A 15,552-nucleotide genomic window follows, 5' to 3' on the forward strand; every position below is an offset into this window, starting at 1 on the left:
CTCTAGCGTGGTGTTATTTTTCAAGTGTGAACCTGAGTTTCAAATTAGAGCGTTCTTTTAACGTTAAGGCATTAGTTATTTAAATTTTTTGTCAACACTCACTTTTACAGAAGGTGGTTTTTTCCCCCCTGTATTTTAATGTTATACTAACACAGTAGTCTGGTATTCAGCTTGCACATCAAAATGAAAGGTCAGATTGGAAAATATATTTCAAAGATTCTTTAGGACAGTAAGGAAATGAGACTGGGGGAGGACTGTGATTTTTGTATTATGAATTACTCTATAAAAATACCCTTTGAAGTATAAAGGCATTTCTTTCTCAGTATGTATTTGAAAATCCTAATTAAAATGTTTGAAAAGGGAAGAGATCCATATACACATGAACAGATCAGATTCGAACTATTCCTTTAAAACACCAGGCTAACAGCCAAAACCAGAATGATCCCAGTAGGCTATTTGATATTATGGATTAGGCAGCAGTTCAATCCTGGCAGTATCACAGCATCACAGTCTGAGAGGAAGTAAAGTAACTTGGCTTGGCAAAACTCCTACTTCTTTGCCTATTAAAGGTAGCTGGTATTACTTAATATGCTTGTTCTGCCCTGGTAATTTTAATTTACAAACACTGTGAAACAATATAGCATTTAAAAAAGCATAACAAAAGATAGTGAAGTAAATTTGGTTTCCATCCTTGATTTTTTTAGATTTCATTGAGACAAAGTAAAGAGTTTGTAACTGCTTGTGTGGTAAGTGCTCATTAAAAAGTAGAAATTAAAAGATGTTATTTTATTTTATGTTCAGTTTAAATCTGTATTCTCCAAAAATGCTGAAAAATTGAAACATTTTCATGTTTACCTTTTTTTTTTTTTTTTTAATCTCAGTTTTATCTGGGGGGAAAGAAGAGACTGTTCAGTATCCCTCTACTATCAGACCTATGGGTATTTTTTCATATCAGACTTCACTTTCTTGCCCTGACATCACTGCTTTATATGTAGTCCGAATGACTTTTAATACATAAATTCATTCTGTCACCTGTTTTAGGACAGGTAAAATTATTTGTGCTGTTATAGGTGTAGTTTTCATTTAGTGCTTACAGGAATGAGCATTTACTTGGTAGCAGTTTCTTAAACACTTATTCTTCTGAAATAGCAGCTGGAGAACTGCCCCAGAGGCATAATGTGGAAGTTGATATGCCACTTCTTGGCAAAATTCCTGGAGAGTGTTGTTACCATAACAACTCATCTTCCAAGGATAAATCTGCATGCAGAGATGGGAAAAACTCTTCTGTTTTCTTTGTGAATTGGTTTTGCTTTTATATGTTCTTTCACTTTTCTGATCTTGAGATTTCTCTTCTTCCTTATTATGTTCTTCTTGTAATATTGTGTTTTAAATTTTGCTATTCTTTCATGAAATAAGTATGTTTTTTTTCTTCTGCCTCTCAGAACATTTTCACCTTGTCTTGTTTTTCTGTCATTTGCATCCCTAGTCACAGAATGAATAAAAGAACGGTTAGGGTTGGAAAGGATCTTAAGATCATGAAGTTCCAAACCCCTGCCATGGACAAGGACACTTCACTCTAGACCATCTCCCAACGCTCTGTCCAACCTGGCCTTGAACACAGTCAGGGATCGAGCATTTACCACTTCTTTGGGCAACCTGTTCCAGTGCTTCACTACCCTCATAATAAAGAACTTCTTCCTTATATCTGACCTGAACTTCCCCTTTTTAAGTTTAAACCCATTACCCCTTTTCCTATCACTATAGTCCCTGATGAAGAGTCCCTCTCCAGCTCCTCCCTCTTGTTGATTGCCATGTGTGTTGTTACGCAGAATATGCTGAAGTCAGGAAAACATATTTCAATTTAAAGTCTGAATGCCTCATCTCATATCGTTTTTCCCAAACCATAAAGATTCTAATAGCCTTACAGATCTGTTAGCATCACTTTCCTAGATTCACAGGTTAATTCATATGTTAATTGACCTCAAGAAGTATCTTGTCCAACTCCTGCTCACAGTAGAGCCAGCTCTGAGGTCAGACATGGTTGCGCAACTTTATCCCAAGAGTTCGGTCTCTGAAACCTCCAGGGACAGAGACTGCAGCATGTCTCTGGGTGGCCTGTCCCACTGCTGGGCTTGCTTCTCCTATGCAACCTGAACATCTCGTATCTCAGTTTATGCCTGTTGTCACTCTTCCTTTCACCAGGCACAGCTGTGAAGAGCCTGTCTCTCTCCTTGATAACCTCCCTGCAGGCAAGGGGAGGGCAAGGGCCGCTGCTAGGTGCCCTCAAAGTACTCCCTGCTGCAGGCTGGAGCAGCCACCGTCCCTCAACCTCTCCCCACAGGGTAGGTGGTCCAGCTTTGGCAGTCCTGGGGCCCTCTGCTGAATTTGCTCTGGTTTATTGGTTGTGCTGGGGTCCCAAAACTGGACGTAGTATTGTAGGTATGATCTAGTGAGTGCTGAACAAAGAAGAAAACCCACTTCCCATGATTTACCATCAGTGCTTCTGTTGATGTAGCCATTTCCCCAGTACCAAAGGTCTATGTTTTTCAGGCAGCATGCTGCCTTTTTTTTAGGAGCCAAAATCCCATTCAGCTCTGATTGAAGCTGTACCAAAGCTTGTACTCTGTGGTAATTGGATTTAGCCATATAAAAAGAGCTGCCGTTAACTGCAGATACCACGGCTGAAAACTGAGCTGAAGGGAGAGGTTTTGTTTCTTCGAGGTCCTCCTCTCTGTACTCCTTTCATCTGCAATGTACCAGCATCTCATTTTCTCCTTTTCCAGCAGCATTCAGCCAGCATATTGGTGCCTCCTTTGCCCTTTTCTTGCTATGATAGTTAGCATAGCTCTTGCTTCTTATATCCCTCTCTTCTCTTATCAGAAACATCCATGATGTTTCTGGTTTGAGGTAGTTCTCTGCTGTCTGGGCATCACTCACTAGAGTTCCTGCTCCTCGCCACTGTGTTGGCTTTTGCTGTTACATTACTGCTTGCGTGGTATTACACAACAGATGGTAGTATGTGGGCCATTATTAAGTAATAAGATGATGAGCAATTACATTTTGTAGCACTCTTCTCCTTTTTATTTTTGCTAGATAGAAATTAAATGACAGGAAGATAGTGCTCAATGCAAAACAGAAATCCATTTATGCAAATTCAGACCTTTTCCTCTGCCCAAGCAATTTCCAGGACTCTGCACAGTTGAGATAACTTCAGTAGATGGAACCACAGAATCATTTGCCTCACAATTTCATATGGGAGGCATGCGTTTGGAACAATTCAGGCAGGATAGAACTCAGAATGGAGCACTTGAGATTTTATGTATAGTTTCTGTGGGGTTTTATCTTTTTTGGACCTCCTTTCCTGTGTACTGTGGAGTTATATTTTTGTAGTGATAACAGACATAATATGTGATTTAGAAGATTTTTTTCTTATAACTGTGGAAGAGTTATCCAATCATTTTAAACTTACAGTTTGAGCACCGGCGCCCTAGATGTGTTATATACATATAGTATTTACATGCCCATGTTACCCGGAAGTAGCCAGTGCAGATCCTAGATGTTCAGCTCCCTGACTAGAACAGATTTATAGTACAGTAAGCAAATAAATGTCTGGTGTATGTCAGTGATGAAGCATGATGTATACAAGAGAAAATGCATACTGAATTGTCCCTAAAATTCTTAAACTACTAAAAATACTAAATGTAGTTCCAAAGTAATTAGAAAAATGACTAATTACATTGACTGTTAAGAAGCAAGATCCCAGTCAATCTGAGCCTTTATGTAAGTTAAGTGTGCTTTATAATTTCATAGCCTTTCACATCTGAGAATGTAATCACAGAATCACAGAATAGTTAGGGTTGGAAAGGACATTAAGGTCATCTAGTTGCAACCCCCCAGCCATGGGCAGGGACACATCACACCAAACCATGTCACCCCAGGCTCTGTCCAGCCTGGCCTTGAACACCACCACGGATGGAGCATTCACAGCTTCCTTGGGCAACCCATTCCAGTGCCTCACCACCCTTACAGGAAAGAACTTCTTCCTTATATCCAGTCTAAACTTCCCCTGTTTAAGTTTTAACTTGTTACCCCTTGTCCTATCACTATAGTACCTAGTGAAGAGTCCCTCCTCAGCATCCCTATAGCCCCCTTCAGATACTGGAAGGCTGCTGTGAGGTCTCCACACAGCCTTCTCTTCTCCAGGCTCAACAGCCCAAACTTTTTCAGCCTATCTTCATACAGGAGGTGCTCCAGTCCCCCGATCATCCTCATGACCCTCCTCTGGACTTGTTCCAACAGTTCCGTGTCCTTTTTATGTTGAGGACACCAGAACTGCACACAATACTCCAGGTAAGGTCTCACAAGAGCAGAGTAGAGGGGCAGGATCACCTCCTTGAACCTGCTGGTCACCCTCCTTTTGATGCAACCCAGGATACAGTTGGCTTTCTGGGCTGTGAGTGCACACTGCTGACTCACGTTCATTTTCTCATCAAGCAACACCCCCAAGTCCTTCTCCGCAGGGCTGCTTTGAATCTCTTCTCTGCCCATCCTGTAGCTGTGCCTGGGATTGCTCCGACCCAGGTGTAGGACCTTGCACTTCTCATGGTTAAACTTCATGAGGTTGGCATCAGCACACCTCACAAGCATGTCAAGGTCCCTCTGGATGGCATTCCTTCCCTCCAGGGTATCAATCGAACCACACAGCTTGGTGTCATCAGCAAACTTGCTGAGGGCACACTCAAACCCACTGTCCATGTCAGCGTCAAAGATGTTGAACAAGACTGGTCCCAACACACATCCCTGAGGGACACCATTCGTTACTGGTCTCCAGCTGGACATTGAACCATTGACCACAACGGTGTGCGGCCATCCAGCCAGTTCTTTATCCACCAGGTGGTCCATCTATCAATTTGATGTCTCTCCGATTTAGAGACAAGGATGCTGTGTGGGACAGTGTCCAGTGTCCTGCACAAGTCCAGGTGGATGACTTCAACTTCTCTTCCCCTGTCTATCAGTTCCGTAGCCCCATCATAGAAGACCACGAAATTGGTCAGGCAGGATTTCCCCTTAACGAAGCCATGCTGGCTGTCACCAACCACCTTGTTGTTGTAATAATTAAGATGCCCAAAAGAAAAGCAAAAACCAACAAAAATTCCCAAACATTTTAAAGGGTAAGTATCTTAAATTGTGTTGACAGTGACTATTTTGTCATATAAAATATTTTGCTACCATAATGAAAATGTTGTCCTGCAATTATTTCCTGAAGTTTACCAATGTACCAAGTGAACTTTGAATAAGAAGGCTATAGATTGCTGTAATATGTGTTAGAGACTCCCAGACAAAAAAATGTGGGTGTTTTTCCTATGTGAAAATAAGTTCTTAACATGGAGGATTTGTTATAGGCAGTGTGGGAGAGTTCTGAAATGTCAAGGGCTACAGCATTTTTGGAGAGACCGGAAGTTTGTTACTAGCAATCTATCATCTGATATCTTCTGGCTAGCCAGAGGTGACTATCCAGTTCAAAGGCTGGGTTTACAGTTTGGAGGTTTTATTTTCCTTATAACAATCCTGAATAAATTCTTTGATCATCAGCCTATCCCTGTGCATCTTGCTTGGATTTAGTGTATTTGCTACCGGCCACCGCAGACTACCTATGTTAGTAATTTTTTTGCACTAGAGCTCTGTTAACTGTTCATTCCTTCAGAAGAGTCCTTTCCAGCTTTTTCTCTTGCTCTTAAGGTTGATGCATAGCTCTATGTTGTATTTATTTGTTTTCTTTTGACAGAAATGTTGAAACTTTTTAAAAATAGTCATAGAGAAGCAGACAGCTTTTCTTTTCTTTCTTTTTCTTTTTTATAAATGGTTGATCCACTCAAATATGTCTAGACAGAACTTAGAAGATGTTGATGATTATTTGTTTTATTATTTCTGTATAAAATTAACTTAAAACAAGTAGACACTCCTAAAGTGATGCTCCTTTTAGATGAGATGTTATACCAACACAAAACAAATTAGAGTTTTATGCTTATCTGCAGACCAAGATTAGGAAAAACAATGAGGATGAGAGGAAGACATTGCATTACTTGAAGTGCTGTTTGGATGGTTCTTAAGTGCTCTGAAGCAGCAGCATCAGAAAACTAACTATAGGGTCTTTTCTATTTTAGTCATTGTTTGATATGCCTTTGTAAAGAAGTTTTGGATTTTGGTGAACAATCTGAGACTCACCCCCAAAAACTGTGTGCAGATCAAGTGCATTTCTTTTCAGCTGTGCTGATGTGAAACCTTTGTGGGGATCCAAATTCCTACCTGTGAGAGGAACCAAGTTCCAGAAACCATCACTGATGGGTAGCCTTGAGACTCAGGTGCCTACTCTAGTTTAATTTTGCAGGAATGAGATGCTGCCTTTACCAGTTCTACCTTGTAGCCCTTCAGAGTCATGTCCTTTCATCAAATATTAACCAGAAGTGAAGGCGTTGGATGTTTCTAATATAGCTATGTAACCCCCAACCTCCCCAAGAAAGAAGGAAGCTGTTAGATGTGGAAAAAGGTGGAATCAATGAAGCTTGGCAAAGGAAAGTTTGTTACATATAAGTAGTTATTCCACGTATATTCTTCAATTAGTGTTCCACTATTTGTTATTCTATAAACAATTAAAATTATGTTGGGGACTGATACAGAAAAAGAAAAATCAAGAAACCAAGTAGAAGAAAAAAAAAAAAGCAAGGAAACATGTATGTGGGCTGCTGAGTGATGGACATATGAGGCAGGAATTATTGATGAGGAGTAGGAGAACTGAGAAACGGACCAGGCACTAAAAGTCCCTAACGTGTACCATGCTAAGCACCATATGGACTACTGCACTAAATGGTAGCACCAATATCTAGTAGATAAAAAAAATAAATATCTAAGTTAACATTCTAGTGTTTTAGTGAAAATTTTTAAACTGCATAATATTAGTTTAACACAAAAGGATCTCAAAGGTGGGTGTCAGGAGGATGGTGCCAGACTCTACTTAGTACTGTCCAGAGACAGGACAAGGAGTAGTGGCCATAAACTTAAATACACAAAGTTTCAACATGTGAAAGAACTTTACATTGAGAGTAGCAGAGCACTGGAACAGGCTGCCCAGGGAGATTGTTGAGTTTCCCTCTCTGGAGACATTCAAAATCCACCTGAATGAGTTCCTGTGTAAGCTACTCTAGGTGGCCCTGCCTTGGCCACCTTGGGGTTGGATTGCCTTGGGGTTAGATGAGATGGTCTCCAGAGGTCCCCTCTAACCCTAACAATTCTGAGATTCTGTGATCTATTTACCCTACTGGAAGAAATCATAAAGGATAAGGGTAGGCAAGAAATCTGTTTGCAAGATTACTCACTGAGCAGGTATTTTATTTGTTGTGAAATTAATTTTGTTCTAGAAGGATACAAATACAGGGAAATAAGAAAACCGATTTTCAAAGTTTTTGTTGGGTTGGGTTGGTTTTAATAGTACCAAAGTTTTAGACAAAGTATAATTCCACGATGGGAATATTTCCTTCTTTTTTTGTAGGAAGTCTAGGTAAGACTCTTGCATGTATTAAATTACATTTTCCCAGTTGCAAATTCTCTAGATAGTTCCAGACTTTATGCTGTTGTGAAGAACAGCAATATTTTCACTAACTACACTATTTTGTCAACAAGTCTGTTATGATAGCACAGGGAGCAAATTTTGGTATAAGATTCATTGCTTAAAAAAGTAGTTTTGTCTAATGCACTACTCATAAAAAAGGGGCTTCTTTTTTGATACATTTTAAATTTGATTGGTGTTTAAAACCTTCTTGAGGTTTGCAAAGAGATGGGCAAAATTGTGTCGAAGGAGTTACAACTTTTGTAGGTTTTGGGTTTTTTTTTTGTCTTTTCAGTAGCTTTGACACTTTTTTTCCCCTTTAAAAAGGATTATTTATTTATTAAAAACAACAATAACAAATTAAACCACACTTTTAAAAATCACTGAGAAAAAACAGTCTGGTTGCCAAGGCAAAGTTCGTTTTTCCTTCATACAAAATAATATAAACTCTCAGGTGTTTATTCATTAATTGCAAATGTTCAGCAAGTAGAGAAATGACTCATGCTTCATCAGCATCAAACCCAGATTTTGGAATTTGATTAACTTCAGTTCACTATATCAGTGGGAAGATAGACTTTCATGGTATCATTACTGTTGCCTCTTTCTGGTCTGATTCTGAAGGGAAACATACTGTACAGTTTCAAAAGAGAAACATGAAAGAAAATATTCATATCTCTATTTGATATTAAAAATTAGATAAACAGTAGAAATACTGAGGGGCTTATTTGTTAGTTGGTCCCTCTCATTTTTACTGTCAACTAATATTTCTGAGATGTTAACTGGTGGGATTTTTTTTTTTCTGTCAACCTGTTGACTTGCCCAACAGGTAAAACTAAAACTTCTTCAGCTTGGAAAGGGTTTGATGTACATGGGCCAGCAATATGCTCTTCCCACAAAGGAAGCTAGTGGTATCCTGGGCTGCATTAGGAGAAGTGTTGCCAGCAGGTCAAGGGAGGTGATCCTTCTCTAGTCAGCACTCGTGAGGCCACACCTTGCAGTGCTGGGTTCAGCACTGGGCTCCCCAGTACAAGAAGCAGATGGACATACTGGAAAGAGTGCAGTGAAGGGTCACAAAGATGATGAGGTGACTGGAGGATCTTTCCTGTGAGGAAAAGTTGAGTGCTGAGACTGTTAAGCCTGCAGATGAGAAGGTTTATTCACTGTATACTCATTATTGAGTATATTCTCTATATCTGAACAGTTTAGAAAAGACAGAGACAGGCTCTTTTCGGTGGTGCATAGTGACAGAATCAGACGCAACCTTACAAATGTAGTGATACTAATTGGCATAATTAAGTTACTTCCCTTAACCAATAAAACACCAATGTTCCTATATTAGGTAACTTATTTGATGCAGATTCTGAAACTGATCAAAGTTGTACAAATAAGTAATTGAAAAATATATTACAGAATAATCACAAACCTGTCTAAATGTCATTGTAATAACTATGTCTCCAAGTAGAACTTTATTAGAGAAGTAGATCTTTCACTTTTTAATATGTTACATTTGATAGAAGGTTCTGCAGCTTCAGACTCTGCCTGTTTATGTTTTTTTTATAAATTAAAAGGCATGTTACCTGGGGGGAGGGAGATTATAGTAAAAATTGAGTAGTTGTGTTAATGTTTTTATTTGTACTATTTATGCATTGGCCTTAAATGCTTTTCTTCATTTTAAGGTAACCGAGCTGCACAATATCAAAAACATAACTAGACTGCCTCGAGAGACAAAGAAGCATGCAGTGGCAATTATCTTTCATGATGAGACGTCAAAGACATTTGCGTGTGAGTCAGGTAAGCAATTAGTACCACATTTCTAGCTTGAAGAAATAAAGTTGCAGATCAAAGTTTTCCTCGGATGAATTAACTTAAAACACCAGATAGAAATATTTACCTTAAGAGAATCTGTTGTAAACAAGAACTTCAGAGTTTGAGGTTTAGTTTTGGGGGGCTTGGGAGGGTTGGTTTCTTGTTTTGTTTTTTTTAGTATACTTTGGGAGGTGTTGGGAGTGTTACAGAGCTCTTTCTTCCATTAGTTATCTTTGACTGCATGCAGATGGTCTAAAGACTGGAGATTTTCAGCTGAACTTGTAAAACTGAGTAAAAAATACCTATGAGATGTTATTAAGTCAATCTGTGAAACATTCTTTTTTGTTTTGTTTTGTTTTTTACAAAGTTTTGCTATAGGCACTTACTAAGCTAATAATTACCATGCCTTTGCAAATAAGAGGTAAATACCAGCTAAAACCTCAGGATATCGTAAAGTGGAATGTCAAGCAGTCTGTGGTTTGAACAGCTACAGGGTATAATGAGTGAAGTTGAGAACAAGGCTTGGTCATCATGATATGTAATGACAGGTAGTTACATGTGAGTCATTGGACACTGCACTATTAAATTACACTGTTTTCTTATTGAAATTGCAGTTGTACATGTATGTGTCCTAGGGTATTTTTTATCAGTTGTTTTTTTTTTTTTAAAGAATGAGAATTTTTTTTTAATGATAAAGTTTCTGTTTGTTTAGTGACATATTTGAAACTGTGCATTTTTAAATGATACAATAATATTATCATATAAACATTGCACAGTGTGCAATCTAAGTCAAATACAGTGAAACAAAATTCAAGAAATGTGGAGGAGGTAAGTTGAAAGTGAGTAAGATGATACATTATGTGAGTTTTGTATCAAGAATTGCAAATTTTCATATGTACATGAAAGTACAGATTTGCAAAGATTCGTTTGTTTATTAATTTCAAAACACGTAGAAATGTCTACCTTTCTAGAATCAGTTTAATAGCTTATTAGATAAATAGTTCACATTAAAGATTTTAATTTCTAACTAGTAGAATTAATAATGACTCAATAATATGGTTAATAATCAAGTAAAACCATTTAAATAATATTTCAACAGCACTGAAATCGGTTCTATGGAAACTTTTCCATTTGCCCATGTATGCATTCCCCTTGATCTTTAATGAAAAGATATTATTCCTTCCCTGGAATTACTATAGTGCAGGCATATTTGAAAAGAGTGACAGCAAATCATAACTTCAGGATTCTTTCACCAAAGGGGCAAGCCTAAGAAAGCTCAGCATGTCTGGCCCACTCATCCTTTCTTACTGTAACAAATGTGATGCAACTCCTTAACCCTGAGCCCAGTTGTGTACACAAGACCTTAAGGTGCTAACAAGATGACAATATGAGATGCCCTGCCTTAAGGCTGTGTTCTGTGCAAAGGTGTGTTTTGAGTCAATGGAGCCTTGGGTAAAGTGATGAGCCAGTGGAAAGCTCGTGTGCTTTTTCAGGCTGGAGAAGAAACAACTTCAGAAGATCTTATTGCTCCTTACAACTACCTGATCTGAGGATACAGAGAAGATGGAGCTATAAAAGTGTGAGATATCTTGGTCTTTCTGAAAGACAACGTATCTTAGCTGTGGGTATAGTGAAGTTTCAATCAGTTTGCCTTTCTTCAGGCCTTCTGTCTATCTAAACAGTATAAACCGTGTCATCTTCACCAGATGAGATAGATACACTGCTTTGTTTCATTAAGATCAGACTCTCTTGAACTCCAAATCTTTTTTGTGTTCTGAAGATACCGTCTAAAAAAAAACCAACTTCATTTGCAGCTCATTTCCACAACTGAGTTCCGTCTTCCCACATGGAACTATCACCATTTTTACTGCCGCTGAAATGTGCCAAGTACTTTGCTTTCCTATTTGAAACTTTAATAAGTTTAAGGAATATTTAGAGAGCTGCTTGTTGCTTAAAAATAGTTTCTTCTCAGATCTCAAAAAAGAAAAACAAAAATCTTAGTGGCATTGTTTTCTATTGGACAATGCCTAGATTTTAACAGCCTTATGGTGTACACACAATGAGGCTTATTTTGGCAAATCAGGCCACTTCTTTGAATAACACAGTAATACCTTTAGTCATTTAATACCCTTTCTTCCATATGGCTTCAGTGGAAAAAAAACAAAAACAACCCAACGCTCAAGTCGTTTTGACTCAATCAAAAATCTTCTTCCAGAATCATAGCTGCTTGACATTCTTGAAATATTTAGGAGCCCAAAGTTTCATAAGATGAATATTTTTCCACCATGGAGTCACTAAATATACAGGAGCAGATAGTTTGTTTTCTGTCATCTTGACCTACCAGAAGCAGATGGAAGGACAGTAACACTGAACCCATTGCAAAAGGTCTTTTGAGTATAATCAATAACTTCTTGAAACGAAGGAAGTAATGCTCAAAGCTGAATTGGTTTTATACGGGGACTGAACAATGCAAGGTAGGGGTTTTTGGCATAAAAAGGAATGGGAAATATTTTAAAACAAACATATCATGTTGGGTTTGGTAGTATGAGCTGATATTTTTTTCACTGTGCAGTCTAAAAGTCCATATGATGAAAAGTAGCACATTTTTCTGGTACTTAGCTTTCTTAATTATGGAATTAAGCAGAGAAAAGTGCTATCCTGTTTTAAAATAGGTCTCTAAAGATATAGAATGCTTTGGTCCTCCCCAGAAAGCCTGAGAGCTGTGATACGAGCCCACTGGGTGTGCTGGCTGGGAGCCTGTTTTTTTCCTAAGCTCTTGCAGCTTCTAGGCCGTCAGTTTACTTACTTTCTTCAAGGCAAATACTGACAAGTCTGTGCTCTGGATGGGCTGTAGCCCTCATATTACTGTTAGGGTTTCAGAAAGTTAGTCATCTGAGGAGCATCTCATTTTCTGTTGTCATCATTTGCTAATGAAAACATTCTGTAGAAAATAAGAAAGAAAACCAAACAAAAATCCTCCATATGCTTTTGTTATCATCTGGCTGTTCCCAGCACTACTACCAGTGCTCCTGGCATTTGAAGAGTGTTCAGTTCTGAAGCTCTGCAGAAATAGTTTGAAGAGCAAGCCAGTCTCAGATATTACGGTTCCCTGAATGAAAGCATGGGATAACAAGTCTTTAAGAAGAAACATCCCTCTTGAGGGAGAGAAGGAAGCTGCTTGCTGTCTCTGCATCTCTTTCTGACACCTTTTCTAGTGGGCAGAGACTTGTGACTTTTGTGATTAGCAAGCAACTGTTTTAAATTGTCTCAGTTACTATCAGAATTGTTTCAATGGAAGTAAGCTAATGAGAAGTCATGACTGACTAAATAACATGAAAAGTAGCCTGTAAATCAGTGAACTAAAGACAGACTCTAAAGAGTGGGAATTCTCCTCCAGATGATGGGAAATTGCTGCCACCTTAGCAAGAAACATGCTAAGGTCGCAGTTTCCTGAAACCTGAAAATCATGTGAAAGTTACTGCCATTAAGGGAATTTAACATTTATTTTTTGTTTAGTCAATAATCATCAAAATCTCAGTTGCTTTAGAAACAGGGAAATGCAGAACTCTTGGGTTGTTAACATGCTGACACTTGAGACAAACTTCAATGTTGCCAAATGTATAAGCCGGTCAAGTGGAAGGACAGAATGCTGTGGAGAAAAATTAACCAGTTTGAGGAAATTGAGCATATTTACTCTAGCATAATAAAGGTTAAAAAGATAATTGTGTTGTCTTTTGAATGTATCGAGAAGAAAAAAGAAAAACAAAGTAAGTTTTTAAGGAACAAATGCAGAACATATGCGCAGTATCAGTCTGTGATGCTATGGCCACTCAAATAGGAGGAGCAACATAGACTTATAAATTAGAGGAAAATTTCTAGGGGTTAAAGCAGTGAGGCCCAACACAGTCTCACAGAAATCCTTCCCATGTGGGTTTTTCTTCTGCACTCTACAGCATATTATCAAGCAAAAGGAGAAATTCTTTTAACTCTGGATGCTAACTACTGGTTTGAGGTGTCTTTCCCTAACAGCTTTTACAAAAAAAAAGTTGTTGGGATGCATTTTGTTTGTTTGTTGTTGTTTTGTTTTTTTTTTGGGGGGGGGAGGGGAGCTGATCAGGTAACTATCCTGTTATGCTCAGACACTTGTATCTACAGAGAAGCTCTTCTCTGCAAACCTCATGTCTGTAACATGGCAGTAACCCAAGTGTCTGGACTGAGACAGAGATTCTGAAATGTCCTGTAAACTCTCTCTGAAGTTGTAGATGTGATGCAGTGAGAAATTATGGCTGTGCAGGACCAGCAAGAAAATGAAACTCGTGGACATGAATACTGGTTAAAGCTAGAAGGTTATGGCGCTATTACAGAAGTTACTGGCATGATAAGGATTGTGCCTGAATAATAGCTAGCTTTGAAGGAATGAAGTTTCTGGATTGCACTAGGTCAGTGACAGACCATACGGGAGCATTATTTTTCCTTTAGCGATAGCAGCAAAATACTAAGTGATACAATTCCCTCGCTCTTTTAGGCTCAGTGAACCCACCTGCTCACATTTGTGTAAACTTTATTTTGATTTTTAAATGACAGAAGGTGAGGAAAATTGATGATCTTATAAAACTAGTAATAAATGAAAGATACAGTTGCAAATACCATGGATTCAGAGACAATAGAAATTAGGATTGAAATGTGATTTCAGTGATTTGAGTATAGAATGAGATGTAATATGAGAAAAAGGGGCAAAATCACAAAGAAATCTTAAAACTATAGCTGTGAAACAATTGCAGATGTCCTCCAAGATATTGATATTTGGCTTCTCTTAGGTAGAATGCCCCATTCTGTGTAGAAGTAAATGGATTGAAGGAGTTTGTTTCTTTCCAGTCATGAATGAACTAAAGTTCTAGAGCCACTGCAAACAAGAAATAAATTGTTTTTAAGAGGTTGTACTTTGGCGTTCCCTTAAAACTTCCACTATTCAAGTCCTGGGGAAAATAGAATTGGATTATTGCAAAAAGTCAATCACTTACCTTATTTGAAGCTTCTTTTTAGAATTACACTATATTGATATAGTTTAACTGAAATTAATGTTATTGTGGTTGTTTTGGCTCAATCCACCATTTCGTTTTCTTTAACGTCTTGTTACTGCAATGGTTATCTTGATAAAACTCTTTTACACATCTATAACATAACAAGTCTTTTCCTTCTACATCATATGCTTTCAACTTTTTCTGAGTGCAGTCAATCTGTAATGAGTAAATCTTGTAATACCTCTACAAGAACAAGTTTTCAGGTGGCAATGTGTTCAGCAACATGGAGTTTTTAAGTGTTGGGCATGTTTTTCCTTTTAAAACTGTTTTCACCATTTGTTGATGTTGCTTTCTTTTAAAAAAAAGTCTTTGCTGCTATCATTTGAAAAGGCACAAATTCATTTCATTTTTATACTGAAAAAGCTTTTGGGCTATTGCCAAATTACTACTGGTTATGAGCTGAGCTTTTTCTCCTTGATAGTTTTCACAGGCTAAAATATTCTATGCTTGAAAAGTTTGACAGATGTCAGTGTAATAATGCAATTCCTATCACTATGACAGCTAAGCAGCCTGGAGGTTTTGGATTAAAATTGCAGTGAAACAGTAAGGCTTTGAGATGAAGCATCAGTGATCACACCGGCTGTTATTACTAACAATACAAATGGCTACATAAGCTTTAAAACCAACCAGATTAAAGTTCCCATTTTCACTATTAATTTTGTGAGTTTAAAGCTTCCAGGATCATGGTGGTGGAAGTGAATAACAGCTTCCCACATACGCTTTTGGTACTGGAAAAAGGAGTACAAAGTTCACCTTTTGCATGCAGAAAAATAATCCTATACAGTTGAAAATTATTCTGAAAGGTGATATATTTCTCTGTTAAAGTGCAGGGATTGTTACATGAAAATTTTGAATCTGCCTTTTCTACTTTCTCTTCGTGATTATACACTGAAGGGGCCTTCTCTCTAAATGGATTCTTACATTCTCCCTTTTTGATCGTAATATTTGAAAACAATATCCACTTTAAGGGCAAAGTTCAGCCTGAGTCATGGCTATAAATGTCATATTCTGAGATTAATATTTAGAATATATATTCTTTTGTTCTGGACAAATAATTCCCTT

At 38.0% G+C, this 15,552-nt stretch overlaps 1 protein-coding gene across 1 annotated transcript in view; it reads left to right on the top strand.

Annotated features, from left to right (window-relative positions):
• DOK6 (docking protein 6) overlaps positions 1 to 15,552 on the top strand; it is a 244,715-nt gene that overhangs the window by 102,678 nt on the left and 126,485 nt on the right. The window contains exon 3 of the mRNA XM_062633085.1: positions 9,280 to 9,394. Within this exon, the coding sequence (XP_062489069.1) occupies positions 9,280 to 9,394 (115 nt within the window). The remainder of the gene's footprint in view (positions 1 to 9,279; positions 9,395 to 15,552) is intronic.

This window comes from Pezoporus occidentalis, unplaced genomic scaffold (genome assembly GCF_034315485.1).
Source record: "Pezoporus occidentalis ecotype Australia unplaced genomic scaffold, CSIRO_AGI_Poc_V1 ctg4, whole genome shotgun sequence".
NCBI lineage: Eukaryota > Metazoa > Chordata > Aves > Psittaciformes > Psittacidae > Pezoporus > Pezoporus occidentalis.